Source organism: Ambystoma mexicanum, chromosome 5q, assembly GCF_040938575.1.
Source record: "Ambystoma mexicanum isolate Mex_15411 chromosome 5q, UKY_AmexF1_1, whole genome shotgun sequence".
In the NCBI taxonomy this organism is placed as follows: domain Eukaryota; kingdom Metazoa; phylum Chordata; class Amphibia; order Caudata; family Ambystomatidae; genus Ambystoma; species Ambystoma mexicanum.
In genome coordinates this window covers 113,926,083-113,942,287 of record NC_090933.1, presented here as the reverse complement: position 1 = coordinate 113,942,287, position 16,205 = coordinate 113,926,083, and the positions used below count along the sequence as shown (strand labels likewise).

The 16,205-nt window shown below is 46.1% G+C and overlaps 1 protein-coding gene across 1 annotated transcript in view; it reads left to right on the top strand.

Moving 5' to 3' along the window:
• Positions 1–16,205, top strand: part of ABITRAM (actin binding transcription modulator) — a 279,066-nt gene that overhangs the window by 147,691 nt on the left and 115,170 nt on the right. Inside the window, exon 4 of the mRNA XM_069620629.1 lies at positions 8,707–8,783. Coding sequence (XP_069476730.1) covers positions 8,707–8,783 — 77 coding nt within the window. The remainder of the gene's footprint in view (positions 1–8,706; positions 8,784–16,205) is intronic.

Genomic DNA, 16,205 nt, shown 5'->3' with positions numbered 1-16,205 from the left:
GGATGGACTGGCCCTTAAAAGGCAGCGTTGTCAGGCATGGATTACCAGTTCTTAGGATATCTGGAAGGAGGAGGACTGCAAACCCTAGGAGATCCAAAGTGTGCAGACTTGGAAATCTGAAATGCCAAAGGTGTAGCTTTGGAAGCAAGTACAGGTGTGTGGTGCAGAGAGACCCATGGAGAGAGTTTTGTTTAAACAAGAACGCTTTAATGGAGTTGGAGAAAGGGGAGACTTTTAAGAAGCAAGGGAGAGATTTAGTTAGGATGAAAGATACTGGGCCTTATTATGAGTCCGGCAGTAGCCGTGCTGGTAAAAACGGCACGGCTGGCGCTGGAGTCTTTTTTAATTTTTATTTTTATTTATTTTATTTTTTTCGGCACCCGGCAATGGGGATTATTTCTGGGGCATTACAGCCCCAGCCATCCCGGTAATTCCTCATAGCCGGGCACCGGAAAATGGCCCATTTGAGTCCCATTGGACTCAATGGGAATGGGGAGGACGGATGCACCAGCACCATTCATGAATGGTGCTGGTGCATCCGTCAAGGTCTACGAGCGGGTGCCTTTCAGCAAGCCAGGTCAGACCTGGCGGGATGAAAGGCACCCGCTCGGAGAACTCGTAGTTTACCGGTCCAGAAACAACGGTACCGGCAAGCTTACCAGTACCGTTGTTTCCTGACCGGCAACCTTATAATGAGGCCCTCTGACTTTGAACCAGAGGGGCGAAGTAGAGTTGAGGAGAGACGGCAGTAAGGATAGAGGGGGAAGAGTTTGTGGCAGCGTCGGAGAGGTACCACATATGTTTCAATGCATGGAAACGAACACAAAGTACGCCTGAGAAGGAGGTCTTTCGGATGGCGACTAAGAGCTCAGACAAGCCGTAATTGCAGCAACATTTTTTTTATGATGATTGGATCACCAAGGCACAGTCAAGTTCTAAAGAACTCTTTAAAGTACTAAGAGTTGAAAAAGCCATGCAAGGTTAACACTGACACTAAATGATGCATGGTGTAATACTATTGAAAGACGCGCTGATGGGAAAAATTGATACAATTAAGGGGAATATTGTAGCTAACAGATAATACATTGATAGATGTGTCCATCTAGCATTCAGACTCATGGACTCTGGTTTAATTTTAAACCTGTTACAGAAGTTGAATTGGCTGAAATCATCACTAATTTGAAGTCAACAAATTGTAAGGGTGACCCTTGTCCAGCCATGGTAATTAAGGATTGCGCTCCACAGTTCATAGGTGCACTCTGTAAATTTGTAAACACATCATTTGCGGATAACTCTGTCCCCGATGACTTAAAGAATGTGTGGATTACTCCACTGATTAAGAAGCCTGATCTCTGTCCAGAGATAGCCCTAAACTATCATCCTATCACAAATACACCTTTTTTGTTAAAGATCTTGGACCGTGTAGCCTACATACAACTTTCTGTGTTCCTGAATGAGCATGACATTTTGAATGAGTGGCAATCAGGCTTTAGACGGCGACACAGTACAGAGTCGGTGTTGCTGGATTTAAATTCACGGCTGTTATGGCACATGGATAAGGGGCAGATGGCGGCATTGATGCCACTGGACCTGTCTGCCGACTTTGATCTGGTGGACCATGGTAAATTGGTCACCAGATTAAGGGAGGTAGCGAGATTCTCAGAAAATGCAACCACATGGGTTGAGTCATTCCTTAGCAGACAAAGTTGTAGAGTATGGAGTGGAGAAGCAGAGGCTACTCCCATAGTTTTGAAGTGTGGTGAGCCACAGGGGGCATGCCTGTCGCCATCAGTATACAACATATTTACAGTGCCCTTTTTCAACTTGTTGGAAAAAAAGAACATAGGGTTCACAAACTTTGCAGATGACACCCAGTGTGTCATTCCCATGCCAGGCCCACAGAAGGAAGACGAAAAAAGGTTAAATGAAACTAAATCATCCAATGGTGGATGATGGAAAATGGCCTGGCGCTCAATAAAGAAAAAAACTGAGCTGATGATAAAAGGCACAAGTAATAAAATAAACTGACTGGAAGAAGACTACAAACACTTCAGAATAGCTGGGTGTGCTATAGAAACAAAATAAAAAGTGAAGACCCTAGGTGTTGTCCTCGATCAGAATTTAAACATGAAAGCACACATAAGTAGCCTGATGTGTTCTACGGCTTATATTAAATTAAATTATTGGCCCAACTCTGACCCTACATTTCCCAAACCAGCTGCGAGACCGTTGCTAGGGCTATTGTCGGGTCTAAGATTGACTACTGTAGTAGTCTTTTAGTGGGAGCAGCTAAAACTGATCTCTCGACTTCAGACACTACAGAACACTATTGTTAGAACTATTGTTGGCCTAAAAAAGAGAGACCATGTTTCGGAAGCCAGACTGGGACTGCACTGGCTTCCCATTGCTGCTAGGATTCAGTTTCGGCTGCTAACCATTACCCATAAATGTGTTAAAGGAATAGGCCTACGCTACTTAGCGGAAGCACTGACAAAAAAAATCTAATTGCAGAATGATGCAATCTGACTCAAGTCATTAAAAGTGCATTCTTTGGGCAGCTCCTAAATCATGGAATGACATCCCACCCGGCCTTAGAGATATATCTTTAGGAAAAGGATTAAGACATTGCTTTTTAAATAAAGTTGTACTCTGTTCATTCTTTGTTATTCTGCGTAAGATTTCTGGTTGGTTGTAGCACCCTCACACCTCTGGGTTTTATGATGCGCTATATAAATAAAGTTAAGCAAAGAGCGAGACTAAGGTACTATTGGGAAGAACGAGAGGACTGAAATACAGTAAGGAGCAAAGATTACAAGGCAGACAGCAAGAAGTATTCTTGGATTGAAAGGGTAGAAGATAACCTGGTGCAGTGGGAGAAAAGAGGTATTGTTGAAGGGATAGAGGAAGATACCAGAGGGGAGGGAGGAGAGAGGTAGTGTATTGGGGAGACAAGTGTGGAAGACCCCATTTGGGAGAAGAATAGTCAAGACCTTGGAAAAGGAGAGGAGTGTTGTGAGGAGAAGGAGGGAGACAACAGGAGGTTCGAGGAGTTGTGGAGTGGAAGAGAGAGACCATAGAAAAGGGGTTAGGCATATTCCATCATGGAGAAGGAGTAGGAGAGACTTGCTCCTTGTAGACCAAGAGTTTCTAGGGAATCGCAGGTATCCAAGGGAGAGTGCAAAGGTGGATGCTTCTTCACCAAACCCCACCAGGGGACGCCAACTCCTTTTTGAAGCACCAACCTGGTACCCAGCTTGGCAGGAAGTTTTGAGCAGCCACCGGGAGCCGTGCCCCACAGAAACCTCCTAGGAGACAGCGAGCAGAAGGCTGAAAGCAACTGGATGCCCCAGAACCATTGGTCAACTTCTAGAGAAAATATACGCCCTGAGCCATGGGTTGGAGAATCGGACGACCCCAAGCGGTCTGTCATTGGGAGGAGAGACCACATCCTTCCCTCGTCATGAACCTTTTAATTTGACTTTTTTTCTTTTGTTGGGACCTGGAGCAACTTTGTAACACTTTGCATAGCACCTATCCCTGGGCTTGGGTTCCTTGAATTGTTTTCTGGGATTTACTGAGACTTTTTCGTTGACGCACCTCTTTTGAGCAAGCTGTGAGGACCCCATTCTGTTGAAAGACTAGCCCTTTCTTCCATCTCACCCCCTGTCCTTTGAAGACTATATCATTCTGACACTTGAAGACCGATGAGTTATGGCACTATTTTAGCTCATTCTGTTTTAGTTTTACACAAAAGGGTAATGAAAACCTTAAATCCTAAATCTGTGTCTAGTCTCCATTCTGGAAACATTTAGCCTCATCAAGAGTTTGGCACAAATATGGTGGTAATTCCGCCACAGCGGTGTTACCATTACCCCCGGCATGACCGGCGGAATTACTGCCATATCACGACCGGATGGGCACGCACACACCCCTCCGGTGGTAATGGTAGTACCGCCCAGCGATACTACCACCAGAAATGCTAATCTGACGATAATACTGCCCAAATACAACAGTATTACTGTTTGATACATTTACTGCTCGCATATCCAGAAGCAATACCACCCGTGGAAATAACGTCACTGTCAGAACGAGAAGCACTGATCACAATGGACCTCATTATAAGTTTGCCGGTCCGGTAACAACGGTACCGTTAAGCTTGCCGGTACCGTTGTTACGGTACTGGCAAACTACGAGTTCTGCTTGCGGCGTACCCGCACTATCAGAGCATGTCCGATGCACCGGCACCATTCACGAATGGTGCCAGTGCATCTGACCTCCCCATTCCCATTGAGCCCTACGGGGCTCAAATGTGAATGGGGAGCATTTTGTTTCCAGTGCCCGCGAATGGGCAATTACCGGGTCCGGCGGGGCCATAATGACCCAGTAATTGACCATTCGCGGGTGCCGGAAAAAATCGCAAGTTTGGCGGCAGCCTGTTGGTGTTACCGGCAAGGCTACTGCCAAACTTGTAATGAGGACCAATGACTAGTTAGGGAGACACCTTCAGGTTTCTCACACCTGACTCTGCCTGACCCATGTGTTGGGACATGCCAGGTAAACGGCTCTGATGTTCGTCCGTTGTCTTTTACGGTGTAAGAAAGTGTTTGTGTCAGAAAAGGGGGTGGAGGGGTGGGATTGAGCTTCTAAATATGAAGGCGTCTCCCTAACTATTCCCTGGGGATCTGTCATCAGGTGGCCAGGACACGGCCATTGCTATTGGATCCAGTTACTGTGGGTGGACCAGTGAGGGAGGATCACCTGGATGGGGGTCCTCGGGGAGTGGAAGTGGGACACTGATGGGTCAGACGCGGTATCCCCCTTCTTATAACCCCTTTTCCCCAGCCTTCCACGTAGGATACTGAAACACTCTGACCCCCCTTTTCTGACACGAACACTTGACCAGAGTCACGCACACCAGACCGCACTTTCCCTTCCCCACAAGGATAAAAGGTGAAGCAAGAGAGCACAATACAGGCAAGGCAGACCGCACAACAAGAAAGTTAACCCAGCACAGCAGTTCAAGAGGAGGAGAAGGATGGAGAGAACCGAGGGGGTGACAAGGAGAGAAGCCACCTTGCCCTTTTTGACCCAGGTCCGTGAAACCTCCGCGGAAGGAATCGTAAGACTACAAACAATAGCCAGCGTGTGTTGCAGCAGATGTCAACTGTATACGGGGCCCTCCTCCGCTGATAACCAAGCCTGGGAGAGACGCTTGCCACTGTGGTACTGGCCTTGAATCCAGAGACAAGAAAAGCCAAGCAGTTTATCACAGCCGGTGAGTCGAGGGGAGAGCCGATAAGAAACCGAACTGTGTTGAACAAAAGTAGCAAGCGGCTAATTGAAGAAAGTACAAAGAACTGTTAATGCAAGAGGGGAAAACCAGCTACAGAGGAGTCGGGCACCATGTGGGTGCTCACTGGGGAAACTCTAGGCAATTACCCTATTGTTCAAACTACCATTATCAGAAGACCTTGGGAAAGGTGCGAGAAAGAGGTCAAAGTGGTCGTACATGGGTCTAGTAAAGTCCTCTGTACAGTCGAAAGTCTTGGACCGGCAGATGATTGTAAAGCTAAGGGAAGTGAATCCTGCATCGAAGAACTGTTCAAAGAATTGTGTGATTGACAAAGTTGGCAGGAGTGAACCCGATGGAGGGATGCCGATGAAAAGGGGTCACAATGAATAGTGTGTTTTACAAGAGTGGACCCGGCAGAGGGATGTCCACAGTAAACTGTTTACAAAGACATTAAGATTTGTGAATGTCACAGAAGAGATTGTTTTGAGAAGCTGTAGTGAACCAGACGAAGGGAGGCTGATATTTGAGAAGGGTCTGAGACCTGAAGAAGGGGACCCAGGGGAGAAAAGGTATCACCCAATGTGCATGCGAAAAAGGAACTCTGTTTATTGTTTTGAGACACTTAAGGTCCTCGGACGCAAGAGACCTTTGCTTGTAGAAAAGAGACATGACAACCAAAGGCCCTGATAGCTGAGAGCAGAACTGTTGGCTCATGCTGGGAAAGCTCCAGCGTGTGCTGTGCTCGGGAATCCCACCTTGTCCCATGCTCAAAACGTGGGGAAGGGAGACCCCGGCTACCACATCCTGACTTATCATTTGTGAACACTTCCTTTCTTTCTTGTGAACCTCATCCTACACTCTTAGCGTAAGGATTGGCAATTGATTTTTCAGTATAGGCCCTTTTATTTTGACAAGACGTCACTAGGACTGCCTTATTATTATTTGATTGTTGTAGCTTGCTCCCATCTTAGATTTAGGTTTAGATGAGGAGTTTTTTTTAATGAACACCCTTGAACTGTGATCACTTGTGTCTGTCTTTACTGTTGCCACCATGAGTTCCTTACAGTAGGATGGGGAAAGGGTGCAACAAGGAAGCGGGTAACGCGTCTTAACCTTCAGTGTCCCACTTCCACTGATCCTCCCCACTGGTCCACCCCCAGGAACTGGATCCAATAGCGATGGCCGTGTCCTTGCCACCTGGACGACAGATCTCTGGGGACTAGCGGGTGAGACACCTTCAGGTTTCTCATGTTACGCAATTAACATGTCTCAGGAAAAGGGAAACGCTCGCCTCCCAGACCTTCATCTGTGCAAGCCCTAATTCACTGAATCTGTGCTAAATGCTCTTGCAGATGAGGTAGTACACCACTCTGAGGAGCTGTTCGGCAGCAGGCAGAGAAAGACCCCTGCTCAGAGGAAGGCAGCGATATGGGTGATCATTAAGGACAAGGTGACAGTGGTGGGCACTGTTCAACGTGATGCAGAGGACTGCCTCAAGCACTGGAACGATTAGTCCAGGGTCCACAGCCTCATCGCATGCCACAGAAGGGAGAGTGCTGCCACAGGAGGTGGCACTGTGGAACCCCTCACCTTTATGCCATGGAAGGAGAAGGCCAGCTTGATCCTCCACATTGAGGGTATCAGGAGTGCAGAGGCCAGAGCAGGAAGCCACAGCGATGGTGTGACTTATCAGACCCCATGTACATGTGAATGCACTGGCCAAAAGCATGCTTCCAACAGTATAGATGAACACAATGGGCAAGGGAATATTGCAAACACATGGCAATGCACTGTGAGTACATGCATGTGCCAGGGGATGCAGGGAAATGTAGTAATGCACATGTACTGTTGGTGAAATGTGCATGCCAACACATGGAAACATGAGAAGCACTCGTGTGTGCCATGATAGTCCATGTTGGCAAGTGAAGCCCCAGCGCAACCACAATAAACCACCTTGGCAGGCCAACAGGCAACGTGCACTTGCATGCACTGTTTACACCCTCAGAAAGGCCCTACCTCCACCTGGTAGTAGCAGCGCTCATTGGCCCAATACCACCCATGCCAATCATACAAAATGTGCTTAGTAGAACACACACAATGTCGCAGGAGTGTCTTGCAAGCCCGCTGACATGTCTGCAAGATAACTGGAAGGCCACCACCACCACAACCACATACCACTGCAGTGGAAACCCCTGGCTGATCTGGTGGAGAGCACCATCCCCACAGTGGTGGCCAGTGACCACTCCACCGGCCATGCAGGTGGCACGGCTGCCACTGTAGCTGCCACAGCCTGCATTTGCGGCAATGAATGAACACTGCTGCGCTCCCCACTCCGGCTACCACACGTCGGGGCACCAGCACACCATCACGGGCAGTACAGCCACAACACCATAGTGAAAGGTGGTTTGAGACTATCCACATTCCAGCCTCTGCAGCTCAATGCGCAGCTGAATGTTCATGTGCACAGAAGCCAGTGGCAACATGATGATGTTGGAAAGTGTGTTTTTGGAAGGTGTGGGCCTTATGTATCTATATATCCTTCCTGAGTGGATTCGGTGCACCTGTGGCTTCATTGCCATCACCTGTATGCATTTACCTCCACGTTGGAGGTAAATGCACTGTGCTTTTGGCGGTATTACTGCCCGATTTCAGCAGTATTGCCGCCATTTTCCAACTTAAAATACGGTGGTATACCGTTTTGTGATTTTGGCATTAATTCCATCAGCTTTCATACCATCGGCGTTAATTCCACCAATGGTATTACCGTTGGTGTTATTACCGTTGACTCCTAGTTTGGCGGAACAGTAAAAGTGGCAGTAATACCGTTCCCAACACTTTTAACATATATCGGCACACTTCTAATGAGCCCCATTGTGTTGAATAGACGTCCATAACCCGGTTGACCACAGCTTGCAAAGTTGAGGCATAAAACCTACCCCGTCATTGTTGGCATTGAAATGAGGTGGATAGGCTATAGAAAAAAAATCTTTTATTTCTCCAATTGTATATAATTTTGCTGAGGAATGCCCAGCCTGATAACTGCGAAGTGTTTAAAGCTTGTGAATTTCTGACTAGATCAATGCTGAAGAAGTACAAATATGGAATTATTCAGAGCATGGACAATATCAAAATTCAAGTAGGTCTTTTTCCCCTTGACCAAGTTGGCCTAGCAGTGTTTTGCTTAACCAATTAAGCAATATCTGCTTTCATATTTAAAGTTGTTAGTATTAATTGGGGGGAAAAGTGTATTTTAATTGCGGTTCTTATTGCTGATATTGTGTTAGTTGTATTTTTAAATGTTAAACAATTAACAAGAAATCTGTCTCTACGAATATTGTATGTTAACGAAATGCAGTCAATCCAAACAGTGCCTCACTGGAATAACAATGGCTTATTTTATTTTTTTCTCTTAGGGAGCTCAGTTTGTAACAGAATTTGCTCCTCTCTGTAGAATTTTGTGCTCCGATGGCGAAGAGTATACCATTAATAGGTAAGATATTGAGCTTGAGTCTAAAATATATATTGTTCTTCATAGCATAGCCCAGAAAAAAGTATACCATTGAGAAATATAACCATAGCTACATGTTCCTATCATAGCCTTTGCATTTTCTTCATTTTTCAAATTGAAAAATGTTTGTCGCTGTGTTAATTCAATTTTATTTTTAAATTACTACATTTTGAGTTTTGATACCTTTTATTTGACTATTTCCTATCAAGCCCAATAAACGGTGCAAAAACTCAAATGTTTTTAAAATGGCATACTTTCTTTCGGTGTCATTCATGGGTCATTCATGGTATAGTACAATTTTACCTAACCCCAAAAGTTCGACTCCCAAAAGTTCGACCCCCCCAATTTCCTATATATATATATATATATATATATATATATATATATATATATATATATATATATATATATATATATATATATATATATATAGACCCCCCCCCAAATATATTTTTACAGGAAATTAAAAAAAAAGAAATTGAACTTTTGGGAGTCGAACCTTTGTGTTCGGTAAAATCACTTAGAACCGTCATTCATAGGCCATGCCCAATGATAATATTGGGGTTTTCGGAAATCTATGTGCGTAGGGAGATCTTACCCTAGCTATAGCGATGTTTTTAGGCAAGACTGAAGGGCCTGCTCCATTGGTTTCAGAACATATGCAGTAATACTATTGGGCATTGTTTGACATTGGGGTGGCCTGGCCCAGGTCATTGTGGGGCTTCTAGGGCAGTGCTGAAGGCATGGCCACAGTGAATTTAGGCACTGGGTATGGACATAGGCCATTATGCCTAGTTACAACACCTGGGGTTGGAGGATCAATATGGCAAATGTGATTTTGCATGAACTACTTATGGGTCAGAATGGGTCAGGACAGGACCTGGCTACAGTGGTTTTTTTAATGTACATACTGGGCATGGCTGCTAGCCAAATACAATGAGACTATCAGGGTAGGTGTTCAGCAGTGTTTGGGCAGGGACAACAGGGTTGCCTAATTCAAAGTGGTGGTTCTTTAGTCCTGTCCCAGTTAAAGTAGACACCGGGAGTGGACAAAAGAACAGGCCAAATTACCATTTCCTTTGTCTCAAAAGGCCATGCTACAGCGAAAGGGAGTCATGAAATGCCTCGCTCTGTGTGACAAAATGACTACTGCCTTGCAGGAGTACAAGGATGAGTAGTGGCTAAATGGCCGACTCAGCCATCGCATATCTACATCCCAACAGTTATCTCAATCATAAAGGTAAAAGGGGCACAAAAACGATATCTCTTTCACCTTTTGTAGTAACGTGAGCCGAAGGAAGGCTATACTCTTAGGAGTGTGAATGGGAGACAGTAGCAGCCCAAACAGCAATAGTACCCATATGACAGAATGTCCAACCAAGGTTCTATAAAAAATATTTCTGAGGCTTGTGGATCTGCTTAGATCACATGCTATGCATAGGCTGACATCTAGTGGTAACTGCAGAGTATTATATTTTTTGTTTTCACACAGTATCCCTAGTGTGACGTCCACTGTACCCATGGTCCTTGTCACTTAGAGGTCACTCAGATGGTTTTATTCCGCCATTATAGTCGGGCGCATATTGCAGAGTTCCTTTTTCTGGCTGATGCCATTATTTAGGAAAATTTTAAAGTTAGACTTTCTTTCTGTCCTTTTGACGACCATACACCGCAAGATGTCCAACAACGGCTTTCGAGGACGAGACCATCCATCGACGACGACTCCTCCCGTCCCGATGAACTTTGTCTGCGGCCGACCTAGCGCCAACGTGCCTCGGCCCTGTACAGTAGGGAGAGGGGGGGGAGGGGTCATATTTCATCTTACTTAGAGAATGCATATTACCTTATACTTCCTAACATTCCGCCAGGCTGCCATCTTTCCACACAATGGAAAATTCACCTTTCAAATTCTGTGCTTCATATAACAGGAAGTTTCCCTGGAAAGAGTCACGGCGAGTGTGTAACCTTTGCCTTCTTAGGGACCATGCAGAAAAACAGTGCAAGTCCGCAAACTGTTTAGGACCGAAAAACTAAACGCTGGTCCCACCACGCCATGCAGGCCGAGGCCGCCATGAACGTTGAGGGAGCTTCCAGCGATGTTGGCGTCCTAAGTGACATCGAACAGGCAGGCCGGCGGTTCTGCTACGGGGACGACACCCGGCGGCTCAAGCACCTGCATAACATGCCACAGTAAGCAAATCCCAGAGGGCCGACAGTTGACCTTGTTGTTGTCTGATAAGCCACATGCGATGTCGAGGGAGAGGTACGAAAAGTCAGTCCTCTGGGCCATCATGGTCATGATCACCACACGACAGGCCACCGAAATAGATGCCAAAGTCCGTTTCGGACACTGCAACCAAATCAGGGAAGTCCTTGGGATCTGGCGAAAGATGCGTCGATGGCCACTAATAAAAATTCCAAAATTAGTGATTTAATTAATAAACATCCCTGAGACCCTGCTCAAGGCAAGAACATCGAAAAACTCAAGTCATCAACGCCCCAAGCCTCAAAATCACAAAGTTCAAAGATTAGGGATTATTCTACCCCCAAGGACACCCTGTCAGGGGCAATGCATCACAAACCGCCCCCTGCACCAGAGCCTCTGCCTAGACTACCCCCTCAGTGTTGCCAAGCTCCTCCCAGTGGACCCTGGAACAGTTTGAAAGGGTCATGAGGAGAATGTCTAGTTTTGTCAATTTCTTTGATCAACACCCATAACAATTTAACAGCCTCCAGGGGCCCCTCAAAGTGATACAGCTAACAACCTGACGCCAACAGAACTCGCCTGGACGTAACGCAAATGAAGACCTCGTCATATCAAGACGTGGCTCAAGACACATATGAATATGACACCCAAGGCTCCCAAGACCCTGGCCCATTTACAGACCCAGAAGACCAGGGGGGGCACAGGGGGACATAGACCAATACTATGACCCTGATGATGTATACATCATCCAATCCCCAGACCATACCAACCAACCAGTGGCTGATTCTCCGGTGGACAACCAGCTGCAGTACAATGAATTCCGCTTAAAGGCTACAGAACGCTTTAAGATAGATACCCAAGAAGCTCAAGTCGATAAAGACTTTGTAGAGGACATCCTTGGGGATAAGTAATCTGCAGCACAGTTCATCCCAGTGCTTCAATCTGTCCATATGCGTATCCAGCCTTCTCTACTTGCCCCTAATGTGACAAGGGCAGTCAACCCTGACATTGAATTTTTTTTAGACCAGCCCCATCAGACCCATTGTACAGTAGGGGGCAACTAAAGCCTGACTCTCTAGTATTCACCAGCACAAGTAAGAGAGCAGTACGCCTTTAGCCTCTGCCGAAGCCCCTCCGGACAAGGAGAGCAAGAAAATCTACACCCTGGGCAGGAAAGTAGCTTCCTCAGCTGCCTATCAATTGAGGATAGTGAACAACACTACCCTATTGTCCATCTATAAATGCCGCAAATGGGACAAACTCGCACAACAAATATACTCAGTTCCAACACCCCTAAAGACACGGCTCCCACAAACTGTCGTTGAAGAGAGACAAGTAGCAAGCGGCATTCTTAAAAACAACTTAGACACAGCAGACAATGCTGGGCGAATTCTGACAGAAGGTCCCCTCATCAAATGCCATGCATGGCTTCGTTAATCGGGTTTCAATTTGGAAACCGGGGCTACCCTCTTAAACATGCCCATCAAGCCCAACTAAAAAGTGCTAAGGAGGAATACGATACACTCAAATCCCTGGGACACTTGTGAACAAACCTTTTGTGCAGAGCGGAGGTTCAAATACACGCCGGTTTAGAGGACAAAACTCCCAGCGGTCTTCCAACTACAACCAGGGCAGACCGAGTTTGTCCTGGGGTTCCTCTCAAGGGCAGTCCTCCCAACAGAAATTTCAAAGGGGCCACAGAGGTCCACAGGTAGAGGCAGATCCTCCTCCTCACTCGAGGGGGCTCCACCGCTCCTAAGCAATGACCACCCACTACAGGTCCCCTCCATGCCTCTACAGTAGGAGGTCGTATTTCTCACTTTGCCCACTCATGGGAGGGGGGATCACATCGGACAAGTGGGTACTTTCCACTGTGGCGGAGGGCTACTGCATAGAGCTAATATAAACACCAGCCAAGACAAACTACCCAAGAAGAACAACACATACTGTTAGAGGTCAAAGGACTGCTACTAAAGGACGCCATAGAAATCGTCTCAGCAAACTAGGTAAACCAGGTTATTTATTCAATGTACTTCCTTGTGCCAAAAAAGACCTAACTATGCACCATGTCCTATACCTGCGCCCTGCTAACACCTATGTCAAGCTACAAAAATTCTGCATGACCACACTACTGGAAGTAATCCCACTGCTAAAACAGGGGGATTACATGGCAACCTTGGACATGAAAGATGCATACTTTCATATTTCAATGTTCCCAGTGCACAGAAGATTCCTGTGCTTCAAAATAGCGAGCCAACACTACCAAATCAAGGTGCTACCCTTCAGCATAGCCTCTGCTCCATTGGTATTAACCAAGATACTAGCCATGGTGGCAGCGCACCTACGCAGTGAATCAATCCCAGTGTACCCTTATCTGGCCGACTGGCTGATAACAGGGGAATCCCCTCAACTTTGCAAGCACAAAATAATCATTCTTCTGTTCCAATTGGCATTCTCAATCAATGACAAAAAATCAAGCTTTGTTCCAAAGAAGAGAAAACAGTTCTTAGGAGCTATCATAAAGACAGAAGAGGGTGTAGTCTTTCTGTCAAACGAAAGAGCGCAAAACATACTGCTCCAAATACCTCACTATCTAGCCAGTCGCCAAATAACCGTATGCAAAGCAATGTGCTTGCTCGGGATGATGGCTTCATGCATTTACCTGGTCCTGCACGCACGGTTGCACTTGCGCCCCATTGCAAGAATGGTTAACGAACAGTGGTCTCAAGCAAGCGGTCAGTGGGACGATCTAGTGGTTGTTTCGCTAAACCTAGTTCAAGTGCCATGCTGGTGGACAAAGGAATATCTGTTGAAGGTAAAACCTTTTAACAACCTTACAGCACAAACGATTGTCACAACTCTCACCGGGTGGGGAGCCCATTAACTTCACCACACAGTGCATAGCATGTGGAACCATATCGCAGCCCAAAATCACATAAACCTTTTAGAGCTACTAGCATTGCTCAAAGCCCTACAAGCCTTTCAAATGCATCTGTCAGGCCAAAAAGTACAAATCCTCAGACCGCATCACTGTCATGTTTTACATAAACAAGCAGGGAGGCACACACTCTCCAAGTCTGTCCAGGCTAGCACAAAATATGTGGAAGTGGGCACTCAAGCAGAACATGTTCCTAGTGTCACAACTGGTTCCTAGGTAACTCAATTCTCTGGCAGAATCATTAAGCAGAGATCCCCTAACCGAAGAGCATGAGTGGCAGCTCAGCAGAAGATTTTCACCACAAGCCAAAAAACACAATGCCCAGACTTCGCATCCAGGATTCCCCAACCCGAATCCAAGAGGATGAGCTGGTCAGAGAAATTTGCCTAGGCTTTTCCCCCAATACCACTACTGAGCAGAATAGTGAACAAAATGCACCAGGAACCAGTGACGCTAATCCTGGTTGCTCCCATGTGGGCTAGACAACCTTGGTTTCCTCATCTGCGCAAACTGGCGATGTGTGATCCAATCAAACTTCTCTGCCCCTCCAACATGCTCGCACAACACGGGGGAACAATGTTACACCAACGCCCTCAATCTATGAACTTGGCAGCTTTGCTAGTGAAGATATAGAATTTGGTAACTTAAAACTACCTCAAAGGTGTATGGAAATCCTCAAGGAGGCAGGTTAACCAAACACCAGACACTGTTACTTTAACAAATGGAAAAGATTTGTAATATGGTTCCAGTCAAAAAATGTAAACCCGATCGAATCTACTCCCATCACACATTCTTCATTACATGCCCTGGTCTAGTATTCTCCATCAAGGTGCGCCTAGCAGCTCTATCTGCGTACACCACTTCTCAAAGCAAGGTGCCCTGGTGGAAAGTCCCGGTCATTAAAGGGTTCATGGAAGGAGTAAAAAAGGCTTTACCCCCCCATTTCAAACCCTACTCCAGGGTGGGATCTAAATGTGGCACTTGCAAAGCTCATAGGTCCCCCCCTTTGAGCCTATGCACAAATCCACCCTTAAACACCTAACATATAAAACAGCTTTTCTTGTGGCCATCACTTCCATAAGAAGAGCCGGTGAACTACACACTTTGTCAGTGAAAGACCCTTTCTTTGTTATCCACAAAGACCAGTTGGTACTAAGAACACACCCTGGGTTTTCACTAAAGTTCTTATCCAAGTTCCATGTCAACCAGTACATTGAACTACCTGTTTTCTTTCAAAACCCTTCACGCTTAGCGGAGAAAAACCACCATAAACTAGATGTAAGGACGGCGGTTCTTTACTATGTAAACGAGACAAAACCGCTACGAAAAACAGACCCAACTGTTTGTCTCCATAGCATCTTGCATGGAAGGTGATCACGTTTCAACAAACGCCATCTCAAGATGGATAGTGAAATGCATACAGCTCTGCTGCTCTCTATCAAACAAGACTCTGCCTTTCACACCATGAGATCACTCTACCAGGGGTACAGGAGCTACTTTGGCCTGTATTGCAAACGTCCTGCTGGACGCCATTTACAAAGAAGCTACACGGAGCGCTATACATACTTTTACTCAGCCCTACTGCATTGATACCCATTCTAAAGCAGATTCACAGGTGGGACAAGTGGTGCTAAAACATCTATTTGCCGCTGTACCTTCTTACAACCCACCACCTTCTCCAGACACTGCTTGCTAATCTATGCATAGCATGTGATCGAAGCAGATCCACAAGCCTCAGAAGAGATACGTTACTCAGCGTAATCGTATTTCTGATGCCTGCATCTGCTTAGATTTACATGCCCACCCCCCTGCTCCCTACTCTTATCTGCTTTATTATATCTGTACTCGCACTACACTTCATGCTACCTTATGTCAGAAACAAAACAATCTGAGAGACCTCGGCGCATGAAGCACCATGGGTACAGTGGATGTCACACTAGGGATAGTATTACTGACACGCCCTGTCGACGTCCCTTTTCGAGTTTCGAAAACAAAAAATGAAATACTTTGCAGCTACCACTAGATGTCGGCCTATTTATAGCATGTGAAATATGAATCTAAGCAGATACAAGCATCAGAAATACAATTACGGTGAGTCATGTATCCCATATACTTTAATTAAGCAAATCAGAATAAGTATGTGTAGTGTGAGAAACCAAAGGGTGTCTCACTTGCTAGTCATCAGGGATCTCGCTCAGGTGGCCAGGGCATGGCCATCCCCATTTGGATTCAGACCCTGAGGCTGGACCAGTGCTGGAGC